The sequence below is a fragment of the Myotis lucifugus genome, unplaced genomic scaffold (genome assembly GCF_000147115.1).
Source record: "Myotis lucifugus unplaced genomic scaffold, Myoluc2.0 scaffold_980, whole genome shotgun sequence".
Classification (NCBI taxonomy): domain Eukaryota; kingdom Metazoa; phylum Chordata; class Mammalia; order Chiroptera; family Vespertilionidae; genus Myotis; species Myotis lucifugus.
Genome location: NW_005872028.1, coordinates 18,181 through 42,790, shown reverse-complemented (window position 1 = coordinate 42,790; position 24,610 = coordinate 18,181). Strand labels below are relative to the sequence as shown.

Here is a 24,610-nt window from a genome sequence, read left to right as displayed (position 1 = left end):
TTGGTGCACGGGATAGTTGCTCAACCAACAGAGCCACCCAGCCACAGAGCATTTTCTTTTTAACTCAGAAATTCAAAAAATACAGGAAAAAATAAAGGACAGTAGTCATATTCCCATCTGTTTTTGTTGTTACAAGCAGTGAGAAGAATGGAGAATATAAAAGAAAGCATGGGCCTGTCTAGAGGAGACAGGAGACACGTTTTTTGTCCCGCTGTACTGAACAGGATTGGGCAACAGCGGGGGGTGTGGTCCTTTCTTTCTGTGGGGTCTTGTGGCTGACAGGTGTGTCTTTCCTGTTGTGAATGCAGATCATTATGATCCTGACTACGAATTCCTTCAGCAAGACCTCTCCAACGCAGACCAGATACCTCAGCAAGTGGCCTGTAACCTTAGCCCGTTGCCGGAGGCCTTGGGAGAGTCTGGGTCTCCATTTCTCGGCCATCCTTTCCAGTTGCCTCTTGGCAACTGCCCCCAGCCAGATGGGCCCTCAGCCCCAGGGCAGCAGACGGACACGCCGCCTGCCCTCCCCGAGAAGAAGCGCAGGAGTGCGGCCTCCCAGACCTCGGACAGCTCTGGCTCCCGCGTGTCCTACGAGCGGCACCCCTCCCAATACGACAACATCTGCGAGGACGACCTGCAGAACCCAGCCTTGGTGCAGCCCGCCCCCTTCACGCCCTTTGCTGCTATTCTCCCCTTCCAGCAAGGAGGGTCCTCAGCCTCTGTCGACTTTGTGAGTGACTTCACTGCTCCTGAATCAGCGGGTGACCCAGAAAAACCGCCTCCTCTACCAGAGAAGAAAAACAAACACAGTAAGCCTTGTCGAGCTGTCAGGAGGCACATTTTGTCACCTAAATTGGTGGTATGTTATGTGTAATTAGACCAGAACCAAACCACTGGGTTCATAAGTTCATAAAAGGTAGAACACAGGTACGTGGGCACTTCTGGGAGCCTTGTTATGTCACGTCAGTACTGGTGATTGATTGTAAAGCCTGGGAGGCTGACCTCTTTATGGCTCCTGTACAGTCTCAGGCCTGGTCTCCAGGAATTTGGCCTCTTGTAGATGGAAGTCAGTTGACCTCCTGGCCTGAATACATGGTGACAAAGAGAAACAAGTGTCGGGGGATTCAGGGCACCATTGCAGCAAGATGTGGGTGAAGCGGGAAGGCATGTGAATGTCAGGAGACTTCCTGCAGCCCCACAGGGACTCTCTCAGGGTCCCTGAATGGACCAGTTATTATAATATACTAGAGGCCCGATGCACGGCTGCCTCTGCCTCGGCTTGCGCCCCCGCCCCCTCCAGAAGGTCATCTGGTCTAATTAGCATATTACGCTTTTATTATTATAGATGATGTTATTGGGGCCCAGGGGTGGGGCTGAAATTGTGGTCATATTTTGAATATTTCAACTGTGTATTTGCCATCATACTAAGTAGAGTTCCACTGGACATTATCTTTTCTGCTGGTTCCCCACTGCTCCACGCTGCCTGTCTGCCTCCTGAGCCCTTCCCACTTCACTGGCACAGCTCTGCTCCGTTTTTCCTGGCAGCCTGCTGTCACCATTTAGATGTGTGTGTGGCCACGTCAGCCCCACACAGGGTTCCCCGGCCTCAGGTGCCAGATCCAGCAGACAGCGTCTGCATTGCAGGTTCCCCAGGTCGGGCCCCTCTCAGACAAGAGGAGGTCTGGCCCGGTTAGCCGCAGCAGGACTGACCCAGGGCCATGGGAAGGAGGGCCCACCGAGGATGGATCGTGTACATTGCCTCGTTAGAAACCCAGGGCCCTTAGGAGGAAGCTGCAAATGGCAGCACCAGGAACACAACCTCCTTCACCTCCCTCCGCAGAGGTTCTCAGAGCTGTTGGCCCTCCCCTCCCCCGCCTTCCCTTGTCTTGAGCAGCATGCTGATGGGACTCACACCTTTCCTTTCCTTTCTGGAATCCTCTGAACCCAGAACTCAGGGCAGGATTGCATCTGTGCAAACCACATGCGTGGTGCTGCCTGGCCGAGGAGCCAGGACCACCCTGCCGGCCTTCAGGACAGGTGCAGGCGGCAGTCCTGTGGGGTGGTGAGAGGGAAGGGAGGGAGAGGTAGCCACTGTTTTCTTAGAACAAGCAATTGTCCGGCAATGTTTCTATTAACTTAGGCTTCGTTTTACGCATCAATGTCTGTAGCGCTTGTGCCTGCAAACCTGTCGAACCTGCCGAGAGCTTGCGGGGTCTGGGCTAAAGCTCCACACGCCTGCATACAGCTCCTTACTGCACCCTGGCCGGAGCGGGGTCACGAGCTTCCGTTTTATAGCTGAAGAACCCGGAGCCCAGAGGAACTGAGCCTTGCCCAAGATCTGGGCTGCAGAGCAGGCCTGTGCTCCCAGCGCGGTGCCCTGCTCCCACTCTGACAGGCAGGGAGTCCCTCCTCGCTGAGACCCCGTTCAGGTGGTGACCCCGTGCAGAGGTCATCTTTTCTGGGCCCTGTGAAAGGACCCCAAAGGACTTGCGGCTCTCTAGGGCTTGGTCTTTCACTTCCCGAGGGGCCCTCTGCCAGCTCCAGCCTGCAGCTCGTCACAGTAGCTGAAGGAGAGGAGGAGGTAACCGTCCTTAGGTTTGTGATGCAGGCAGAGCTCAGCCACACGCGGTCCTGTGTCACAGAGCAGCCTCGTCCTTCAGGTGCACTGATGTCCCCAGGTGCCCAGCCCCTTTTGATGAGGGCAGCCCCACAAGGCCCTTGTGCCTGTCTGCCCACGGTCCCGGGTGCCGCTGGAGTGCCAGCCTGCCCCGGGAAGCGGGCCACTCTGTCAGGGAGCCCTAACACCAGGCTGCCTTAGAAATGGACTGGCAGGTCGTCGGCGTCACTGCTGTTGCTCTGTGCTTGGTCACAGGAGGTCACGTCTCATCCAGGTTTCCCTCGTGGCCAGGCGGTGGTGGTCAGTCCTCTTAGGGAGCAAGTGGGCAAGACCTTTGTAGACCCCAGAGGAGTCGGTTGTGCAGCCGCAGCAGCTAGTCTTTTGGGGGAGGAGGTGTCTTTGCCCGCCTTTGACAAACAAGTTCCACACGGTGCTTGTGGGAGCTAAGGCGTTCTTATTGGTCCTTTTAAATAAAGGTGACTGCCAGAAAGACACACCTCGAGAGAAGTTCCTGTCTACCTTGACCCCAGAGGATGCGGAGAAGAGCAAGGCCGCCTCGCTGCCTTTGCGCCTGCTTTCTTCAGCTCAGGGTCTAGATCAGTGGTTCTCAACCTCCTGGCCCTTTAAATACAGTTCCTCATGTTGTGACCCAACTATAAAGTTATTTTCGTTGCTACTTCATAACTGTCATGTTGCTACTGTTATGAATCATAATGTAAATATCTGATACGCAGGATGGTCTTAGGCAACCCCTGTGAAAGGGTGGTTCGACCGCCAAAGGGGTTGCAACCCACAGGTTGAGAACCGCTGGTCTAGATCCTTTGGTTTGCTGACTGGTTTGGGTCTCCAGTTAAGCCCTGACTTTGTAGTTGTTTGAAATTACAAAATTAAGCTCTACAAAGTTGTCCTTGCCACTTCTTCCTGGTATCTGAGTCTCAGCTCCGCCCAGCACGTGCTCGTGGCACTTGTGACGGGACCCAAGGGGAAGCACCCCCTCAGGATGGTGACTCGGATCTGCCACCCCTTCGCCTGCCGCACAGGGACTTAGGTTCCTTTTCTTTCCAGCTCTCACTGCCACTTCAGCTCCCCTTAGTGTGCATGCAGCAACTCTGTGTGTCCCGGGCAAGGGCATAACAGTGCCTTTCCCTGCAAACATTGGACACGCATGTGTACAGCATATCCTGACACCTGGGCGCTGCCCCAGCTGCCTGGACAAGGGGAAAGGTGCTGCAGGATTTCAGGCTGCCTGACCGAGACTTTGCTGTGGGAACGTCAACTGCAGATCAGGTCACAGAGGTGGATGGGGATGGGAGAGAGGGCTTCTGCTACAACCGCCTTCATGGCTTCGTAGGTTTGCCAGGTGTCTGCGCACGTCTGTTCCAAACCGTCGCTTCTCCCAGAAGCCTCTGGAGTCTTCAGAACGGCCTGGCTCTGCAGGTGGGGCTCAGGTCACTAACAGCGAGAGTCAGGAATACAGTGAACACCTTTTACAACCCCCGAGTGAGTCCTGAGGGCTCCGCACCTGCCTCCAGAGAAGGTGCCTCTGAGGATGAGGTCACTGAGATGTGAAGGCTGAGCTCTTTGTTCTCTGACATCTCACCTCCTGCTTGGTGAGGTCCCTGCTGTTGTCTGCTTGGAGGTCTCTGTGGGTGCTGTCATGCTGTGCAAGTGAGAGAGCCTGCCCCTTCGCGCAGGCAGCTCCACCAAGGGGTAGCAGCGTGGCATCAGATGGCGGTGGTGGCAAGGGCTGGGGTTTCCCAGAGGGTTGTTGGGGGCGGAGGGTGTGTGCATTTGAATCTATGCCCTTTTCTCCCCTCCTCCCCCCAGGGATTTTCTCTAGCCTCAGCTGGAAGGGGAGAGTGGGGTGGCGTTGCTGTGTTTCTTGTATACCCAGTGGGTGCATTACAAGTCCCACCCCAGTGGCTCAGCCTGGCAGTACTGAGGGACACATGTTCCATTCATTTCTTCATTCTACAAATGCTGCGTCCAGACACCTACTGTGTGTCAGCCACTAGTAATATGTCCACTCTGGCTGGAGTGAGAGGCAGCAATCCTGTAGCATCTGCTTTGAAAATGCGCCATGAACCAGACCTCTCAGCACCTCACCCCCACGGGGACCTTTCACTGAACAACCTCAGCAGCCCCGATGGTCTTCACAAGACAAAGCAGCCGCGGGCGCCCCAGGGCCCCCGTGGGTCCTGCCCATTCACGCAGCCCCGCCCCTCCTGGGGATGGGCTCACCGCCTTCCCTATTCCCTGGACAGCTGTGTGCTGCCCTCCTGGACCCGTGCCCCTCCGGCCCTTGCCTGGCCTGTGCCCTCTGTGTGGAGGGCTTCTCGCCATCTCATAGAGCTCATCCGTATTCTAGACAGGCACCCCCTTGCCACCCACTTCTCAGTTCTCCAGGGTCTGGGTGCTGTCTCCTGGAGGGGTGAGCCCCCATGGGCAGAGGATTTGTTTTGCTAGCCTCTTAGTCCCAGTACCTGCGTCAGTGCCTAACAATAGTAGGTGTTCAGTAATAATCTGGTGAATGATAAAAGCCCCAGGTAGCATGACCCCTGTGAGGAGAGCTAAGAAGGAAACGAATGAGGGGCAAGGTGGGCTGCTGTGTGAGCAGGGCTGGGGAAGCTGCCGTTAGCTGGGCGCAGAGGAGGGTAAGACCCAGAGGGCGGGGCAAGCCCGTGGTAGCAGCGGGGCAGAACCCCTGAGGGTGTTCCCGGGACTGAAAGGAGACAGCAGAGCTGGGCTGAGGTGGACAGCTGTGCTGCCCCGGGAGCTCCACCAGCCCGTGCCCCTCGAGTGCCTGGACATCCCAAGGGCTCTGCAGCAAGGGGACCAGTGCCCCAATGTGCTTTGTAAAAACAGGCTTTATTTCTTAGAGCAGTTCGAGGCTCACAGCGCTGAGCAGAAAGTAGAGAGTTCCCGTTGATCCCTGCCCCATCGGCCTGTCCACTGTCACCTTCTCCACCAGAACGCCCCGAAGGTGACGTCAGTGAACCTGCACTGACGTGCCTTTGTCGCCCAGAGCCCACAGCTGGGGGGCTCCCTCTTGGTGTCCACTCGCTGCATTTGCACGCGTGTGCCCCCATGTCACACAGAGTGGTCTCACTGCCCCGCTGCTGGGAGAGGGGGGCCCTCCTGCAGCTCGCCCCCGGTGCCAGAACCAGGGCTGCCACTCTCTGTCCGCAGTGCTGGCCTACATGCAGCTGCTCGAGGACTACTCGGAGCCGCAGCCATCCATGTTCTACCAGACGCCGCAGAACGAGCACGTCTACCAGCAGAAGAACAAGATGCTCATGGAGGTGTACGGCTTCAACGACTCCTTCAGCAGCGCAGACCCGCCGGACCTGGCGCCGCCCCCCGCCCTCCCTCCCAAGCAGCGGCAGCTGGTAAGCGGCCCCCCCCAGGTCCCCTCCCTGCTGCCAGGGCAACAGGCCTCCAGGAACCAGAAGCACCTCCTCCTCCTCCTCGGGGCAGGGGCCTGGGCTGGTGTGGAACCCCCATCTCCCACGTGGGGCTCTCACTTCCCCTGCGCAGCTCCCGTGCAGCCTGTCTCCTCTGCTGCTCCCCACCTGGGCGTGGGGGTTCCTCCTTCCTGAGCAGCCCATGCAGCTGGGACTGGCTTGAACTCAGAATGTTGCTTTCTCTGCTGACAGTCTCTTGCATTTGTTTCTCTCTTCTTTGGCTCCAATATAGACTCCCAGAAAAGAGGGACTCAAAGCACAGGGCATGGTCTGTGTAGAGCCATCTGTGGCCGATTTACATAATGGGCCTAACTAGACAGTGACTTACTCCTCCCCCCTCCCCCCGCCGGCCAGGGATGCCCATTGGAACAGGATGGCTTTAAATAGAGCCACGCTGTTGGGCATGGCACCTTCCTCCTCTAAAGAACACCGTGTAAGGCTCCACGCAGGCCGTGGAGCTCAGCTCTGCACGGGCAGGCTGTCCTGGTAGGCTCGGCCAGGCAGGAGAGCACATGGGTGTGCCTGCTGCGTGCCTCTAACCCTCTCTTAGCTGCCAGTTTACTAGCCAAGCGGACTCTGGTCAGGCACTAGAACCCAAGCGTCCTGCCCAGCCACGCTGTCCAGAAGAGCACCCCACAAAGGGCGTTCTCGTGCTGTTTTGCCCATTTGCTGGCCTGCCTGGTAGTGTTTTAACAAAGAGGGGGCCGGGGTGACCAGCTGGGCCATCCTCTGTCCATCACCAGAGGCCCTGACAGTGCTGCCTTGACTTTTCTGGGAGGCAGCTGCCAACTGTAGGACAGAGGTCCCTGGGTCACTCCTCCCGGCCACATGGGGCTCGGCAGTTCTGTGCTTGGGGCTTGAACCCACACCCAGCCCTAGGGGTCCCCGAGCCTTCCCAGCTCCGGAGGCTCCCGGGCAGACCAGACAGAACCACAGCCAGCATTTTGGGAAACAGCCTGTCTACTGGAGGAAAGGCCAAGCTTGGAGTTGGGAGTCCTGGGTTCCAATCCTGCCATTAACTAGCCATGATCACAGGTTGTGCTCAGAGTCTCAGTTCTTTACTGTCCTGCCCATCCCACGAGTGCCTGAACATGCCGGAATATGAATGTAATTGCTCTGAAAATCTTTCAGGAAGGGACCTTCTTCGCGGGAACCTAAACACTGCCCCAGAGACCCCTAACCTAAATGTTTGCTTAAACGTCTGGGCCAGATTTCATTGAGATTTGAAACCCGGCCCCTCTGCAGTGTCCACAGCTGCCCATCACTGTCCTTGGGCATCTTCTCTGTACTGTGGAGCCACAGGCCTCCGGGTGTTTGGGGACAGACCCCTAATGAGCACTCTAGGAGCCAGCCTGTCAGAGAGCTCCCAACCTCGCCTCGCTGGCAGGGCGTCCTCAGGGGAGCCCGGAGAGAGCCTGGCAGGGCCCGGGAACTGGGCAGACTCCACTAGAGCACCTCCACACACGGGGGCTTTCGTGTGGTTTCACATGATCCTTCCCCAGCCTGTCACCCCACTTCCAGTAACCTGAGGCTGCGAGCCAGAGAGACTTCCGCATAGCCCCCCCCCCCTCCCCCCCGCTAGAAGCAGAAGAGTTGGGGACAGCTCCCAGGCACATGTGTGACGCCCTCTGCAGGCTGCTCGGCACACCCTCTCTCAAATGCAGACTCAGGAAGTGTTACCCACTTTACTCACAAAAATGGGAGTAATAAGTACTCAGGCCTGTCGGCACGCGTACACTGTGGAGGGCATGGTTCTAAGTGTTTACGTGGATATAGCCCTCCAAGGCGTTATCCCTATCTTTCCAGATGAGAAGCCTGAGGCCCAGGGAGCTTTAAGTAATACCCAAGGTCTTCCTTAAATGGCAGGGCCCAGATTCAAACCCAGGCAGCCCAGCTTGATCTACACTCCGCTGAAGTACAAATAAGTCCATGGTCTACCCCACCAAGGAGGGCTGGGGGCCCTGAGGAGGTGGGAAAAGGGACTCAAACGCACTAGGCCTCTCTTCCCCCTCGCCCCACTTCCAGGAGACACTGTGTGAAAGTTAGCTTTACATCGATCGGAAGGAAGTGAAGGAAGGGCCAGGAGCCTTGGAAGGTCTCTGATCCCCAAACTGAGCCAAAAAGCCTCCCTCTCCAGAATGTCCGAGCGGAGTGGGGTTGCAGCCTACTTAGCCTTTGTGCATTCATGCCTGACTGTTCTCTGCTTTCTCCCTCCTTCCCATCTTCTCTCTCGTCCCTCTCTCTGTCCAGCAGGCCTCTTATGCTGCTTCTTCCTTCTCCTCTGTCTCCTACTGTGTCCAGCAAACTAAAGTGGCCTTCACCCCCGAGGACGGCAGTGCCACTCAGGGCATCAGTGTGTCCGTCTCTAACTCCTTTCTCAGCCGGCACGGCAACTTGCCCGTGCCCTCGGTGAGTGCTCCCTACCGCTCTGTACTCGGAAATGGTGGATGTGGTCTTCCGTTTGTAGCCGGTGCCCTCCCGACGCGTGTGCCCCTGCTCATCTCGGACTTTGCCCTTCTGCAGATCCCTGCACCGGATGGGGTAGGGGATGCGGGGATGGGTCTCTGTGCTCGAGGACCATGTGAATGGGGGGGTGCGGGGATGGGCAATGGTGGTGGCCACACTTGCAGCCATATCACTCAGGCATCGCCTGCAGAGCCGTTCTGGCCTTTTTGTTAAACGGGAATATTCCTCACAAAGGAAGCAAAGCCCAGGAGAGCAGGCTCTGCCAGGGCATGAGAGAGTTGGAGTTGGAGGGCTGTGTCAGTTAGCTTTTGCTGTGTAACAAACTACCCCAAAACGTAGTGGCTTCAAACAGCCGTGACCATTTCTCATTGCTGAGAACACAGGTTGGGAGGGGGATGGTACTGATCTGGCCCAGGCTGACGTTGGCTGGACTTGCTCGCATCCCTGGAGCCTCAGCTGGGACAGCTGGGCTGACCGCCATCCACACCCTCCGTCCGCCTCCATCAGGCCCGCCTGGGCTTGTCCAGGGCAGCTGGCAAGGTTCCCAGGGAACAAATGGAAGCGTGGAAAGTATCTTAAGACCTGGCTCAGACCTGGCACTCGGCCACTTCCACTGCATTCTCTCAGTTCAGCCACAGGGCCAGCCCGGATTCCGGGAATAGGGAAGTGGATGTGCCTCTTGGTGGCAGTTGCTGGCAGAGGGGATATTTGCAGCCATTTTTGTAAATAGTATCCTTCCGAGACTTAGGGACACTAGCTCCTTAGGAAGCATAGTGTTGTCTTTCACTGGAATCCACATCTGTCCAAAAACCTGAACAGCCGCTGTTCCCCTTCCATCTGCACCCGTGAAACTGGGGGGCGGGCGGGGGCTGGGGGACAGACTTAGGGAAGGAGCCACGTTCGGGTCCCTGCAGTCAGCTGGTCCTTGCGCTTTGTTGGTCCTCCCGCCTCGGGGTCCTTCCTGCTGCCCTTGGTTGGTCCTCCCGCCTCGGGGTCCTTCCTGCTGCCCTTGGCTTAGGGCTCGGAGTCCAGTCTTGTTTCTGCTCTGAGTCTCACATGAGAGCGCGGGCAAACGCCTAAACCTGCTGGGACCGCCCTCTCCTCTGACTGCGGTTGCCCCGGGGACCTTCCGAGACCTGGCCAAGCTCGGGTTCCCAGGCTGCATTGCTGGGCACCATCCAGTGCCTGTTGTGAGGACCTTGGGGTGCAGTCTTCCTCCGGGTGCCAGGGCCTAGCTCGCAGAGCTCTCCGCGTTCCCGCACTTGCCATGGAGAGGGAACACCCCCTCCTCCCCTTCCCCCGACCCCTGGCCTGTGCACAGACGCCCTCTGTTTCCGTAGCAGGCACTCTGGCAGGCTCCTTTCACAGATCGTGCAAAACTTGGCCCTCAGACAATCCCAGCTCTTGACTGTATTTGCCCTCTATGAACAGAAAGTAAGTGTGGATTATCCTAAGAGTATCTACAAGGTCCCTTTTGAGCAGTTCGGGGTTCCAGGGCTGTCAATGCACTGGACTGTTTGCTATGGCTTGAAAGGAAATAGGAGGGTGTTTTAACTAAGTTTGGGTCTGAGGGAGGCTGAGGCATCAGCATCAGAAATATACGAGGTGCTCAGCACCAGCTCCAAGAGGAGCCCAGGGAATGAGCTAAGGAAGGCCACCCGCCCCAGGCTCCGGAGCCGTGGGCGTGGCCTGAATGTCTGGAACACTCTTCACGTGTCCTCTCCACTCTAAGAGGAGCCCCAGACAGGGGGCTCGGCATTGCTCAGAGCGGCCCTTTATTCCCGACTTTCTTCATCCCTTGGTCATCAGTCTAGTGTGGAATTCCGAAGGGTGCCACTTGGAACACAGCGTGGTCAGATCTCAAGGCAGCTCACACTGTCCTTGGCCCAGTGACCTGCCACTTCAATCAGAAGATTCTAACCATCGAAAACCACTTTGCCAAGGGAATTTTTAGACCATAAACCTCTGTGGACCGATTTAAATGGAGGTGGGCGCCGGAAACATTGCTGTTCCCTCTTCCTGGGACCCCCGAGCACAGGGCCTCTCCTGGCGTGGGCCGGGCAGCGCCATCGTCCTTGTCCTTGTAGGGTTAAAGGGAAAGCACACGTGTGAAGAGTACCAGACGCGCTGCCGGCATTTGGTAAAGAGGGAGGTGTTACAACTTTATTATCACACTGAGAGGCTGCTTCCTTTCGGTTGTAGTCCGGCTGCTTTCCTCAAGGCTGTAAGTCCTGTAAGGTTAGGGCCTGGACTTTACATGCTTGCAAGCGTGGTACAGAGCTCAGTGCGGAGCAGCAGTGGCAGGTGCTCCGTGGTGCTGACCCAACCCAGAGGACCTGCTTCACCCACAGCATGAGCCCTGACCAAGGAGGCCAGCAGGGCTCTCCTGACCCCATCACCCTGCTTCCCAGCATCTCATCAGAACAAGCCACTGCTGACTCGTCACATGACGGCCTCGGTTCCCATGAATCAGACGCACTGCCCAGGCTGTGCCAGGAGCCCTGCTGCTTCCTCATTTCCCTCTGCTGACCCCAGAGGCTTTGGCTGCCAGCTGCCCGAGAGTTTTACAAATAGTTCCTGTCTGCTGGGCTCCTCGGAGTGTTCGCCCGGAGCCTTAATGCCCTTCCTGCCAAATGCCTGCTTGTGTGGCCAACGGTGCCTCTGACGTGTGAAGTCTGATCTGGGCTCCATCCCACAGGGAGCCTTGACACAGCCTTGGGGAAGGAGGTGCATGCAGACCAGCACCCCTCCTGGGTTCCGAGACCCTCAGGGACCACCTGAGCCCAGGGGCCAAACGGTTAGACTCCTGCCTCTTTCGTTAATGCTCAAGGCACTCTGGGTGGTCAGTGCTCTCGGACCAGCTTCGGACACAAGTGCTGCAGGGGACTTGTGGCTCCATGACAGCTTGGCCAGGTGCCGCCCCGGTCCTCAGAAAGGTTATGTGGGACGTGAGCCCTAAGGGTTCTGTCCACACACACTTGCCTCTACTCTCATGTTCTCCAGCGGCCCGTCGACCTGTCAGGGCCCTTCCTGCCGCTCTGTGATGGAACACTTGCCCACATTGCAGAGATGCAGACGCCAGAATGGAGAAGCCGAGCCATTTGCTCAGAGCTTAAGTAAGAGCTAAGGTTAGACTCCAGGAGACCATCGTGAGAAATCGTGTTGACGTTTACGTAGTGCTGATTTGCAATCAATATTGAGACCTGGGAGGGCTGGGTGAGGAGAAAAGTCCACACATCGGCTGCCATCAGAAGGCCTTGGTGGTGCCCTCCCTCCTGGGAGCACGCGCACACCTTCCTTCCCTCAGCTGCATCTCCTGAACTGAGGGTCCTCGAGAGACTTGCAGTGGGCAGCGGCAGCTCGTCCGGGGCTAACCCGCTGATCCTGTCTCCAAGGCCCCTCTTGTCTGACTGCTCAGTGAGCCGAAGCAGCCCAGGGGGGCCCTCTTGCTGCTTCTCTCCTAAGCCCTTCCTCGCTCCACTGTCCCAGCTTCAACAAACGGAGCCTCAAAATCAAAAGGAAAGAAGAGGCCTTCGTGTGCGTGCGTGTCCCTCCAGGCTCTGGATAGAGCTCTAGGAATAAGTGGAAGTTAGGGCCCCTGCATGTTGTTCAAATCCAAACTGAGGGAAATAGTCCAGTCAGATTTCTAGAAATGAATGCAAGTCCTTTTTTAAATGGTAGTAAACCTTTCTGTAAGGAGTGGTGCTGTTGAGGTCAGTCTTCAGTGACTGCAGTGCGCCCTCCAGTGTGTTGGAGGTTTTTGCACAAATACAATTAGCCGTGAAACCACTGGCCAAAATGTAATGTTTTCAAGGAAGATCTTGTGATTCCGGTTGCAGTACTATGTCAGGTGAGAAGAAAAGTACTAGGTCTCTACTCCTACCTGTCCTACTACCTAAAATTCTCCCGTGCAAGAGAATTGTGTCCTCTTTCATCCTTTATTATAAAATCCACATTAGAATTTTCCAGTGGTTTTAAAAAATAGACTCCAAGAAGTTTATTTAAAAATAGAGAAGATATGTTCTAACCCCACCACGATTCTGATGCTGCCTTTCTCTGTTAGATGAAGGCAGTGGGACCGACCAGGCCTCCTTGGCCGGGCAGAGGGGATCTGCAGTTGCTTGCTTCAGCCTCAGCATCTTCCCTTATGGAAAGTGGAGTTGTCATAAATGAACACAGGGGCATCTGGGACAGTGCCCCGGGGCCTAGGGCAGACCCAGGGGATGGCTTTTGCAGATGTGGAGTTAATCAGGACCAGGAAGGAGAGAGGAGACAAAGCCAGCACTCTTCCCTGCAGCCTACCTCCTGGGGTGACAAGCAGTGTCGTCAAGGGTCCTTCCTGGTGACCTAGATGGGAGCGATCACGTCCCATCTCTAAGAACCAGGTCCACGTGCCTCTCTGCAGGCGTCTCCTCCCTGGAGATCAGGGAGGGGTTGTGCGACGGCCACAAGCGGACTTCCTTCCGAGGGAAATAACTTAGGCCCACGCTGTGTGGGCACTCGGGGGAGCAATGGGCAGCGGCAGCTCGGAGCCAGTGGCCAGTGCTGAGCTGTGTCCCGGGGGAGAAAGCCCAGACCACACTGCAGCAGCTCCCCTCCAGTGTATTTTCTCACAAGTGGTGGGCAAGAATCGGAGCCCAAAACCAGCTGTCCAGTAGCTTGTCTGTTTTGCTAAGTAGCATCCAAAACACTGACACCGTAAGCCTTGCTTGAGCCAGGAGCATGCAGTGATGAGCCATCTCCGCGCACACTTCATGACAGGAAGTCCGCGCAAGTGATTGCGTTTCCTGTAATTGGTGGGGTTGAAGGTTCTCTAAAGCTTGGCACTCAAGGCACTGTGGAGCAGCCGTTCCGAGCGAGGCCCTCTGGCCTGTGGCTCCGGCCCACAGCTGCTGGCACACCCCGGCCTTCTCGGACGCCCTCAGTCTTCCTTGTGTTCAGAGGAACTCAGTGGCATGGCATGTTGGGGGATCAGGGTTTTCCATTGAAAGATCTGCTTTCTTGCCAGCACAACACAGGGCGCCTCCCTGGTCATTTTTCACTCCAGGACTTTAATGGAAAGCAAGTGTCCAGGAAACTGGTACCCGGCCAGCTTCGGTGACTTGGCTTTTTAGGCTGTGAGTGGCCACATGCTAACATGCAAGGTTGTCATCCCTTACACTCAGAGCCCTTGGTCCCCCCAGGTGTGTGTTTTCCAGGGTGGGTGTGGTTCTGGGGTCTCCTGAGGGCAGATCTCTGCCTCCTGGCTTTGTAGTCCATCCAGCCAGGCTCACTGCCTTGGCATGCTGGTCGTCACAGAAACTCAGCCAGGAGAGCTCGCGTGGTTAGGAGGCTGGTCCTGCAGGGCTGTGGCTGGCAGTCAGGGACTGTCACGTGCTCAGGACACTCGCTGAGTGTGAGCCATCCCCGCACATCACCCAGGAGCTGAGCCGTGTGGTACAGGGGTGTGGCCTTCCTGCCGCCTGTGGAGCCATGTGGTACAGGGATGTGGCCTATCCTGCTGCCTGTGGAGCCCTGTGGTACAGGTGTGTGGCCTTCCCTGCTGCCTGCTTCTTCCTCTTTGTCGTCGGGACCAGACCGCACTTCATGTAGTTTAAGTGAGATGGTTCATGCAGAACCTTGGGCACCCATCTGACCACCAGGGAGCATTCAGCAAGAGGAGCTGTCTTCATCATCATGAGATAGTCCATGTGGCCCTTTGAGGGACTATGTGATGGGTGGGGAGGTGGTGCCCCCTCTCCTAACGGCGCTCCTTCCCAAGAACTGGCTCTGGCGCTCTAGCTCTGCAGAAACCTCTGGTCCAGAAGGCAGCCACCTCTGTTTTAGACCCTCAGCCCCGCCAGTCTGCGCGGCTATAAATAAAGCTGCTGTGGAGAGGCAGCCGTCCCGTCAGAGGCAAGGCCGGGCACCAGCCAGACCCTAAAATAAACTTGGGGCTCTGCTGAAGTGGTGTTTCTGTCCAGCGGCCAGCTCCGCCTCTCTCCCTCTCGCATGAGTAAATAGGATCATGCAGGGCCTGGAAATACTCCGGGGAGGCCGGAGAGACCAGGCTTGTTGAAAATGGTCTGATGATGAGTCCCGACGTGGCCCTCATGTCTGCAGAGCCCCTGGAGAGGCCTGAGCTTTCTGGTGATTAGAGAGCAGCCCCTTGCAGCTCTCCGCCCCCAGAAGGTACTCCTCCAGCTTGGCTCCTGTCCTAACAGGACTGCATAGCTTGAATACCAGAGCTGCGCAGGAGCCCGAGGGAAGGAGGGAGGGACAGAGGGAAGGAGGGCAGGAGGGTGGGCACTTAGTCCTGGAGATGCGAACCTCCCCCCTTTCTCCTTGGTGGCTGTCCCTCCCCTGCAGAGCCCGCCCTGGTGCGGCCGGAGCCTCCTTCCCCAGCTCCCTCTGTGGGCCTGCACCTGGGCAGCGCCTGATGCTTGCCTGCTACCCTCCACCCAAAATTGAGACACTGCGGAGTCAGGCAGTGTTCCAGGCGCTCCAGGAATAACGTGAGAAGCAATCCCTAAGTCTTCCTCCATCCAGTACATCTGCTTGGCCCTATTACATGCCTCAGCTCTGCTGTGTGCAGTGGTTCCCAGGTTGGTATTGGGAGGGTGAGGGAGGACAGTGACGTGGATCGGGTGCTTGTCACGGGCCAGGCCGAGCTCAGCACTCACAGGGCGTCACCATTAAATCCACACAGAGCCTGTGGCAGAAGTGCCATTGTTTCATCCCAGGTGCATGTGGCTTGAAAGTGTGCCCTCCGAGCCATTACCCTGTCGCAGCTCCCAGAGAAGGCCCCAGCGGCGTGGGAGCCGCCACCCTGAGCTTGTCACATGAGACCTGTGTAACAGGCCACATGATCAGTTAGGAAGCGTGATGCGTTGTGATCACACGGTAACTGTCGTGTAAGTCGGGCTCGTGTGGCAGGGCCTGCTCAGTGCTCATTGCTCAGTGAGCTTGCAGGGGTGGGCTCAGGAAGGACAGTGTCGGGACTCTAGCAAGAGCTGGCCTTTTTGTCCCGGTCCTTCCGGCTGCTATTTGTTAACAAAACCCCACAGACTGGGTGGCTTGTCAGCAAGAGAAATGTGTTCTCACAGTTTGGGAGCTGAAAGTCCAAGATCAGGGTGCCAGCATGGTCGGTGAGGACCCTCCAGGCCCCAGACTTTTCACTGTATCTTCATGTGGCAGAAGGGCCAGCCTCTCTCTGGAGCCTCTTTTTTTTTGGTAATTGATTTTAGAGAGATCGGTCAACTTGTTGTCCCATTTATTGATGCATTCATTGGTTGATTCTTATATGTGCCCTGACCGGGGATCAAACCCACAACCTTGGTGTATCAGGACGACCCTCTGACCCACTGCACTAGCCGGCCAGGGCTCTCTGGAACTTCTTGAGGGCGCTGTGGCCACTCAGGCTCCACAGCCATCAGCGCGAGAGCCGCTGGGCTGGGGTGCGGTAGTATTTGACTTTCAAGGGCTAAGTCCAAAGAGGTTTACTTACCCAAAAGGTTCAACATGAGTCAGTATGACCTGGTATCTGACCGTGATGTTGAGCTTAGCCACCAGGTTCCTGAAGGACCGGAGGCATTGGCTGGCAGAGTGACAGCAGAGGACGTGACCGCCTTACAGAGCGGGGCCTGCTGTCCTTGGGGCGTCCTGCATGGAGACCCTGAGGACAGCGCTGGTCAGCCTCCAGGCCTCTCATGGGAGGATGCCCAAGGGTGGGGGTTGGCGGGGGGGCGGTACTAGGCCAGAGGACCCGGGGCTGGTTGGGCCTGGTCCGGGGCCTCCACGGAATTACTGTGAGCAGCCTGTCAGCTCCGCTGAGTTAATCTAATGACTTTCTCTCTTGTCTGTTTTCTTCTTCCCGTCTCCTCGTTTGTGTTTGTTTTCCCTTGGATTCTCTAGTATAAATCTGTGTTTAGGTCCTACTCCCAGGATTTCGTGCCTCACAGCCAAGCTTCCGCACAACCTTTCCTCCCGTCTACCTCCTCTTCCTCTCCACACTTCCCACCTGTCCACCAGTCTCAGAGCTCGGACTTAGCGCGGCCCGCCCCGGCCACTCTGCCTCCCAGCGCCGCGGACGGGCCTCCTCCGTCTTCTCAGGAGAGCACCTTTCATGGGAGCACTGTCTGCCTTCCTTCCGAAACCTCTCTCCCTGCCTCGCCCCAGACGCCTTCGGTGAGAACTCCGCACACCCGTGCGGGCTGCGTGTGTGAGAAAGCGGTGTCGCTGCTCAGGAAACCTCCGCTCGCGGTCAGGTGTGGGCAGCACGGCTAGTGCAGGTCCCGAGGCGGGCAGCCTCCTACAGAGATCCCGACACCGGGGCTCTGAGTTTCCGCACGTGGGGCTGCGGCCACTGAGAGGCGGTCCGTGATGGTGAGCACGAGGTAGAGGACGTGGCTCGTTTTCTGTTTGACTGATGGTTAGAGGAAGGCGCAGAGATCACAGACGTGCCTCTGGCTGTGTGCGGTCTGAGTGCGGGGCCCGCTCTCCTGCGCTGGCCACGGGCTGTGACCTTCCTCCGGGCAGGCAGGTAGGGCCGAGCAAACGCAGGCAGGGCATCTTCACGGCTGCCTCTTTCCCTCCATTATTCCTCCCCCACGCTGGGGACCCTGCTGTCCCCACCACGGCAGAATGGGGAGGTGCGCCTCTGAGGGCAGTGAATGGCCCGGGCCTCTTGGGAGAAGATCCCGCAGGAGGCGTGTGTCCCGTGGACACCAGCACGAGGTGGCCAGGCAGCTTTGCTCTGACCTGCGTGCACGCGGCCACCGTCTCCTCTCCCGTGGAAGGAGGTCCCGGCTGGGCTCCCGCAGGCTGCCCGCTGGGCCCGAGGCCGGCTGGAGGCCGTCACATGTGCTTTCCTCTCGTCCTTCTCCCCAGAGTGAAAACGCCAGTGAGGAGGCTGGTGGGGGTGAATACGTCAGTCTGTACTCCTCTGGCCAGAGCAGCGCGGAGCTGGCTCGCTCTCGAGGAGTAAGTAGCCTCGGGCTGCCTTGTGCATGCGGCCGCCTGGCAGGACTTGGCCCAGCTTCTGTCTGGCTGCGCCTCTCGGTCATCAGCAGGCCGGGCCCCGTGGGAGAGGACATGGCTTCTGTGTAGGTCTTCCCGTGGCTTCCGCTTCCATGCATGTGGCACTCCTCGAGCCGGGCCGGTGGGTCTTCTGGAATCTGTGGGGCCGCCTGCTGATGGCCTGGCCACGTCCGTGTGCTCTTGGGACTTCCTTCAGTCCCATCTTCTAGTGTTGAGGCCCACCCTCCATCCCTCTCCCACAGGGAGGCTCTCTCCCCACACGGAGCCTTCCACACTGTCACCCCCTCTTCCTGCCGAGCACCCCCTTCACCCCTTTGCCAGCTGCTCCCCCGGCAGCGGTGAGTCTGGCAGGGAGCCCTGCTGTGCCTCTGCGCGCCTCCCTCCTGAGGACCACCTGACACGGCCACGTTGTACCGCTGTCCCCGCTCCCGTCGACCAGGCTCAGCAGTTCCGTCAGGGAGTCAGCTTCCAGGTTTTGCTTCAGCAAAACATGAGCAAGTTCAAAAGCTTCAAAAATAACTCTCCCCAAGGGGATCCCCACAGGGTCCTAGATGTCCGCACAGGCTGCCCTGCTTAGTGTTAGCAAGTCCCTAGAGCAGCGGTTCTCAACCTGTGGGTCGAGACCCCTTTGGCGGTCGAATGACCCTTTCACAGGGGTCGCCTAAGACCATCCTGCATATCAGATATTTACATGACAATTTGTAACAGTAGCAACATTACAGTTATGAAGTAGCAACGAAAATAATGTTATGGTTGGGTCACAACAGGAGGAATTGTATTTCAAGGGCCAGAAGGTTGAGAACCACTGCCCTAGAGTATTGTGGGATTTTCAGTGCAGTGGGATTGGACCCTGTGTGTGGGAGCTTAGCTATTTCTCCCCCGGAGTTCTCACCTCACCTATACCCTTTGGTGCCCTGCCCCCCGCCCCTGGCATCATCCTGGGCTGGCCCTCCAGAGCCTGCCCCCACCTGGTGCATGCTCCATGCTGACCACTTTTATTGGAACCCGCTCCATGACGATGTCCCACAGGTTCTTGCTGCCGTTCTGTGCTGGCCTTGGTGGCAGACCAGGGATGCCGAGTGCCGTGTTGTCGCTGGGCGGGGTGAGCGGGTTCCCAGGAAGAAATGAGGCTGCTGGAGGAGGGCTGGCACTCGTACACGGGAGCAGCTAGACCCTTTGGAGCCAGCCCTGGGAGGCCATTGAGCACTCGGTCTTGGGGACGGTCTTTAGCCAGGTCCGCGAAGCTCTGCTAAGTGGCAAGTGGCTAAGGACACAGGTTTGGGAGGTAGAGAGCCCTGGGTTTGAGTCGCTGCAGCCTTCTAGCTGTGTGGTCTTGGGCAGGGCCCTTCATCTGTGTGTGTGTGTGGATGGGCAAGATGACACGAGCTAAGGGACAGGGCCTCGGTGTGGCAGCAGTGCCTGGCTGAGCTTTGCTGAGTAGTATCGACTGTGACATCCTTTCTCCCACAAGGCGATTGGGATGGCTTCATCTCGGTTGGCAGCTGGCATGTGTTGTAAGCAGTGGCACCTGCACTGTCCCAGAGGCAAGATGCTAGTTGAGAGGCCCTGTGATGTCTGTGCAATGAGCCGCGTTCATGGCAGCTGGCTCACATCTTGGACCCTCCCTAGGAACCTACACTCTAAAGCCACCTGCAGGCAGGAATGCTGGGAAGCAGATCAGCCCCGCGTGGGCACCTGTCAAACCCAGCACTGGCTTCTCTTTTCAGGAATCGCCAGCTGTGAGAGATGGACATCCCAGAGATCCCTCCTCGGTCGGCAATGCCCCCGGGAAGGAAAGCAGAGACGGAGAAAGGTAGGGAGTGATCGCGGGGGCCCGGAGTCTGCTGGCAGGAGGCTCTGTGTCCACGTTCTTTCTTTTTTTGTGACTCTCACTTTTACATGCTCAGGGTAGAAAGCATGAAAGTACAGAAAAGTGCAAGAAAACAGGAGAAATCACAAATAACCCACCGTGAAGGCCTTCATTCTGTCCTGCAGTCGGCCATTACTTGTTGGTCACCTGCACACCGTTATCCACCTTACTGACTGCCGTGGCGGGCTTTTGGGTCCTAGGCAACGTCCTCGACCTCATCCAAGTTCAGGTGCAGTGAGGGAGTGAAAAACATCCCCCAAAGTTTTTACTTTCTATAGGTGCACTGTATACAGTGTATTCTTAAAACATTTGAAAGTAAGTTACAGAGTGACTCTCAGCTCCTAAATACTCCGCATGCCTCCCAAAAATTTTAAATGCCTACCTGATGACAGTACCATGTCACACCTAAGAAAGTAATACACTTCCTCATATCAGCACACTACCTGACAGGTCCCTGATTCTCCCTAAATGTCTTGTATGGCTTATTTTTTTGGAACCAAGATCAGTCAGGAGTCATCGTTGCATTTAGTTGTATGTCCCTTTCACCTCTTGTAGCATTTCAGTGTTAGTGTAAGGCAGGCCTGACCAGGTCTGAAACGGTAGGAGATTTCTCTAGTGTGCTCTTACAGGGTATACTGAGCAGGGCGTGCACCCGCAGCTTCATGATGGCACCTCTGTGGAATGTTCCATGCACAAGGTGGGCAAAAGGAGGCTTACAGTTATGAGTACATGAAACACAATTTATTCTTGTATTGTTATTTAATTACTAGAGCCCTGGTGCACAAAATTCATGCACCGGCGGGGGGCATCCCTCAGCCCGGCCTGTACCCTCTCACAGTCCGGGACCCCTTGGGGGATGTCCGCCTGCTGGCTCAGGCCCGCTATCCCCAGGGAACGGGCCTAAGCTGGCAGGCAGACATCCTGCTAGTAGTCTGGGACACCTCATTCCTTACCGCCCGCCTGCTCGCTGCTCCTTAGCGCTCGGCTCATTGCTCCTTAGCATTTCCACGGAAGCGGGAGAGGCTTCCACCACCGCTGCTGCACTCGCCAGCCATGAGTCCGGCTTCTGGCTGAGCAGCGCTCCCCCTGTGGGAGCACACTGACCACCAGGGGGTAGCTCCTGCGTTGAGCGTCTGCCCCCTGGTGGTCAGTGCACATCATAGTGACCGGTCGCCATAACAGTCGCTTAGGCTTTTATTATATAGACTGGAGGCCTGATATATGAAACTCATGTAAGAGTAGGCCTTCGCAGTCGTGGCTGCCTCGGCCCTCGCAGCCCCGGCTTTGTCCGGACGGTCCGCTGTTCTGCCGTTCGGTCGATTTGCATATTACGCTTCTATTATTATAGATTGTATTAGTTTCCATACAAACAACTGTAATCCTACTTTTGCCCACCCCTGTATTCAAGCTTTTCCTCCCTCTTTAGGCCAAGGTTCAGCTACCTCGGGGGTCCTGGGTGTAAAGCTAGGCCGTACCCAATGTCATTGTCAGGCCCAAGCATAAATGGTTGAAGAGGTGGTAAAAATAGCAAGAGACCGAAGAAAACGATTAGAAAGCATTCTATAGGGACCCAGCCTGCTCTCAGCCACTGTTCTGTGTCCACAAAGAGTCTGATTCACATGCCGGCTAGGGTCCCCGGGTGTTGAGTAAGGGTGGCGGGTCTTCTAGCTTCACACCTAGTGGCAAAGTGTGCCTGTGCCACACGACAGCCCTCATGGGTTCCATCGAGCTCGTGGGGCCTGAAGGTGCTGTTTCTTAGAGTCCCAATGGCCTTGGAAAGGAAGCAGAGGGTGGGCACACTTACTGGTTAGAAACATTGCTGGGATGTTGTCCTCTTTCCATAAAAGCCACCCCCAGACGACCTTGACAGAGAGGCGGACAGGGTTCTTCCCAGGACCACGCAGTTTTGCTCTGGCCCATCCGTGTTGGCACAGGCTTCTGTCTTAGACACTTCGGGTTAAAAATGTGGCCTGTGACCACAAGGGCAGCCAGTGCCCACAGGATCCATCCTGAGAACCCTACGTATAAATTGGGAATATGGGAGAAAACTCAGGGAAAGTAAGGCATCTATAGACCCAGCGCCCATGTCCCCCAAATGCCTCCCAGCCACCCACTGCTCCCCTGTTGGGGGGTCTCTCCTCCCCCTTCACCGGCCCACTCCTGCTCAGCTCTTCAGTCTCGGCTTGTCTGCCCCATCCTCAGGGGCTTTCCCTGCCCTTGAGACTAGGCTGGGACCCTGCTTGTTTTTTGTTTCTTTTTAAAATATATATTTTATTGATTTCAGAGAGGCAAGGAGAGGGAGAGAGAGAGAGAAACATCAATGATGGGAGAGAATCATTGACTGGCTGCCTCCTGCACGGCCCCCACTGGGAATCGAGCCCAAAACTCGGGCATGTGTCCTGACCGGGAATCAAACCATGACTTCCTGGTTCATAGGTCGATGCTCTACTGAGCTACGCTGGCCAGGCGACCCTGCCTGTTTTAATGTCTGTGTCTCCTGCTAGACCCAGCGCCCCAGGACAAGGGCAGGTCTGCCAGTTCACGCTTCTGCTTAGTAATGGCCCTCGGCAGCGACGTGGGCAATGGCACTAAGGTCACTCGAACTCTCGCCCATCCTGCCTGGCCACTTGCTGTTCCTCTCCTTGAGCACTGACCGCACACGGTGGCCTTGATGGAGTAACTGAGACCAGCGCTGAGGGAAATAGATCAGTGGAACCTTCTCCATCCCCTTGCTTAGCCCTTCTGTTTGCAGCTGGATCATCCAGGGAGAGCAGAAATGTCCCACAGTCGCCTGGCTCCTGAGGGCGGCGGGCAGCAGGTCTGGCTGCCACTGTAGCTGTGATCAGGGCTTGCCCAGGGTGGTTCCCACGGCCAGGGCTGCACGGTTTCACCTGACCTCATGGACCCAGGGCCTGTGGCACTTGCAGCACAAACCACTTGTCCCGCAGGGCCCTGAAGTCACCAGATGGTCCCGAATCGGCTCAGTCGGAGGAGGAAGTGGACGAACTGTCCCTCATCGACCACAGTGAAATCATGGCGAGGCTGACGCTCAAGCAAGAGGTGGGTACTCGCAGGCCTTGGTGCAGAGTCTGGCCGGTGACGAGGGTGAGGGGCTTCGAGGAGAATGGAACCGGAGGTGTACCAAATAGAAGGGCCCAAGTGAGGTGCTGCCCCTCCAGGTGGCTGCTGGGATGTGGGCTCCGTGCACCTCTTCCATCCTGGCTTAGCGCCCCAGCCACCGTGGGTGCCACCAGGTCCTGGGCAGATGGATGAGTAACAGGAGAAAGTGCCGTCCCTTCTCTGAACATCTGGCCAGTGATCTTGGGCCGGTTAGCGGTCACCTCTGAGCCCCAGGTGGATGGTTGTGAGAACGAAGTCCAGGTAAGGTGCTCAGCACAGGGCTGTGGTGGGTGCACCCTCGTGTTATTGCTAGAATGACCCACCAGTTCCAGCAGGCGAGACACAGCTGTTGGGGTCTCAGACTGCCTCCATCCTGACTTGTCAGAAGAGCTTATTGGCAAAAACAGTGCCCAAGCCTGTCAAATCCAGGGGAGCTACCCTGAGAGAGGATTGTGTCTCCCCTCTGCCCTGCGGTGCTGGAGACGCTGAGGAATGGCAATAACATGGCCCGCCCTGAGGGTGTAACCACAATCCTGGGCTCCTACTCGACGCAGCACAGATGCACAGACACGTGGAGGGCGGATCCTGCCCTTTGCACACTGGGCGGGCAGGCGGAGCCGGCCAGGCAGGCAGGGCTGACGGGGGCGTGGACAACGGGCTCCTCTACAGGAGAGGTGCTGGTTCATGACCCTTCCCAGAAATTTCTTCTGAATAGTCAGGTCATGGGCATAATCACCCCCACGCTTAGCGGGAAATCCCAGGCACATTGAGGACACGAGCCCAGGAGCGAGAGTGAAACCCGGGGGGCATGTGCGTCTGCAAGATCGACTGGGGAGCCGTGAGCGAGGTTGTGCTCCTGTCACAGCAAGGGCGGCCGGGCCCTGGTGGCAGCTCTCTTTGGCTCCAGGCCAGGTGAATAAGTTAAGGCCTCGGCGTGCTCACCTGGAAATAAGGCTGTTTCCTTAACTGGCAGACGTCAGTCACAGGCATCGGTCCTAGAGCAGTGTCAGATGTAACATAATGCCTTTGTGACACTGTCCACTCTTCTATGAAGGGCTCCCCAGAAGAACCCGTGACATGACAAGTGACGTCTCCCACCTAGGAGCAGATGTAGATTTAGGGCAGCTCGCTGCCGCGCTGGGAGCATGAGCAGCTCGAAAGAGTCCCGCTGCCTCACTTTTCCTGGGAGAGGCTGGGATGGTCCTGTCTGCCCCCTCTGGGGTCCACTGTCCCCCCGTGTGTGAGAACCGCCCTCCTTGCCTCCCTGACCCATGGGTTGGTGAACAGGGACGGGTCAAACGGTGCCGTGTCCCCGGACCCAGGTGTGTCTCAGAGCAGTGTGCCCCAGGCCGACGGTGTCTGGGCAGCCTCGGGGCCATCCACCTTCCAGATGAGTTCCACTCTGTGCTTGTCTCCCAGTGGAGCAGGGAGGGGGTGGGCGTGCCTGGCCACACTGGTCCCGGCTGAGGGAGAGCTGAGGGAAAGGGACCTGCGGTCTCTGGCACAGCATCGTCGTCGTGCCATCCCTGCCGTGGCTCTGAAACGGGCTTCTCCGGCTGCGCTGTCCTTGCAGGGTGACGACGGGCCCGACGTCCGGGGAGGATCTGGGGACATCCTGCTGGTCCACGCGACTGAGACAGACAGGAAAGGTATGGCAGTGCCTCTGCAGTGGCCTCTGTCCGTATCAGCTCCCTGGATCTGGGCGCGTCCTGCCCTCCCCTGCCCTCCCCCGCCCTCCCCTGCCCTCTCCCGCCCTCTCTGCCCTCTCCCGCCCCCTCCTGCCCTCTCAGCCAGACCTGAGTGGATCAGGAAGCAGTGACCCTGGGTCATCGTAGTTGGAGCCGCCTGGGGAAGCAGCAGTGAAAACCAGGCCTCTGCTTCCCGCCTTCTTGGAGCGTGTCCCCCCCGTTGGTGTGAGGCAGTGACCCCAGGACCCACAGGGGTCGGGAGGGCAGGTTTCAGGTGCAGAGCTCAGCTCCACAAACGGTACCTCGAGTGAAAACGTGCTCCACAACAGTGTTAAGGTAGCTCGCAGGTGGCTTTTATACTTTCCCC

At 57.3% G+C, this 24,610-nt stretch overlaps 1 protein-coding gene across 2 annotated transcripts in view; it reads left to right on the top strand.

Annotated features, from left to right (window-relative positions):
- RAPGEF1 (Rap guanine nucleotide exchange factor 1) overlaps positions 1 to 24,610 on the top strand; it is a 92,770-nt gene that overhangs the window by 55,460 nt on the left and 12,700 nt on the right. Inside the window, exons 10-17 of one of the 2 annotated variants that reach the window (XM_023747793.1) lie at positions 309 to 809; positions 5,807 to 6,006; positions 8,332 to 8,490; positions 16,441 to 16,713; positions 17,416 to 17,508; positions 19,293 to 19,378; positions 22,384 to 22,495; positions 24,129 to 24,204. In XM_023747793.1, the coding sequence (XP_023603561.1) occupies positions 309 to 809; positions 5,807 to 6,006; positions 8,332 to 8,490; positions 16,441 to 16,713; positions 17,416 to 17,508; positions 19,293 to 19,378; positions 22,384 to 22,495; positions 24,129 to 24,204 (1,500 nt within the window). The remainder of the gene's footprint in view (positions 1 to 308; positions 810 to 5,806; positions 6,007 to 8,331; positions 8,491 to 16,440; positions 16,714 to 17,415; positions 17,509 to 19,292; positions 19,379 to 22,383; positions 22,496 to 24,128; positions 24,205 to 24,610) is intronic. The other variant, XM_023747795.1, reaches the window with a different exon arrangement.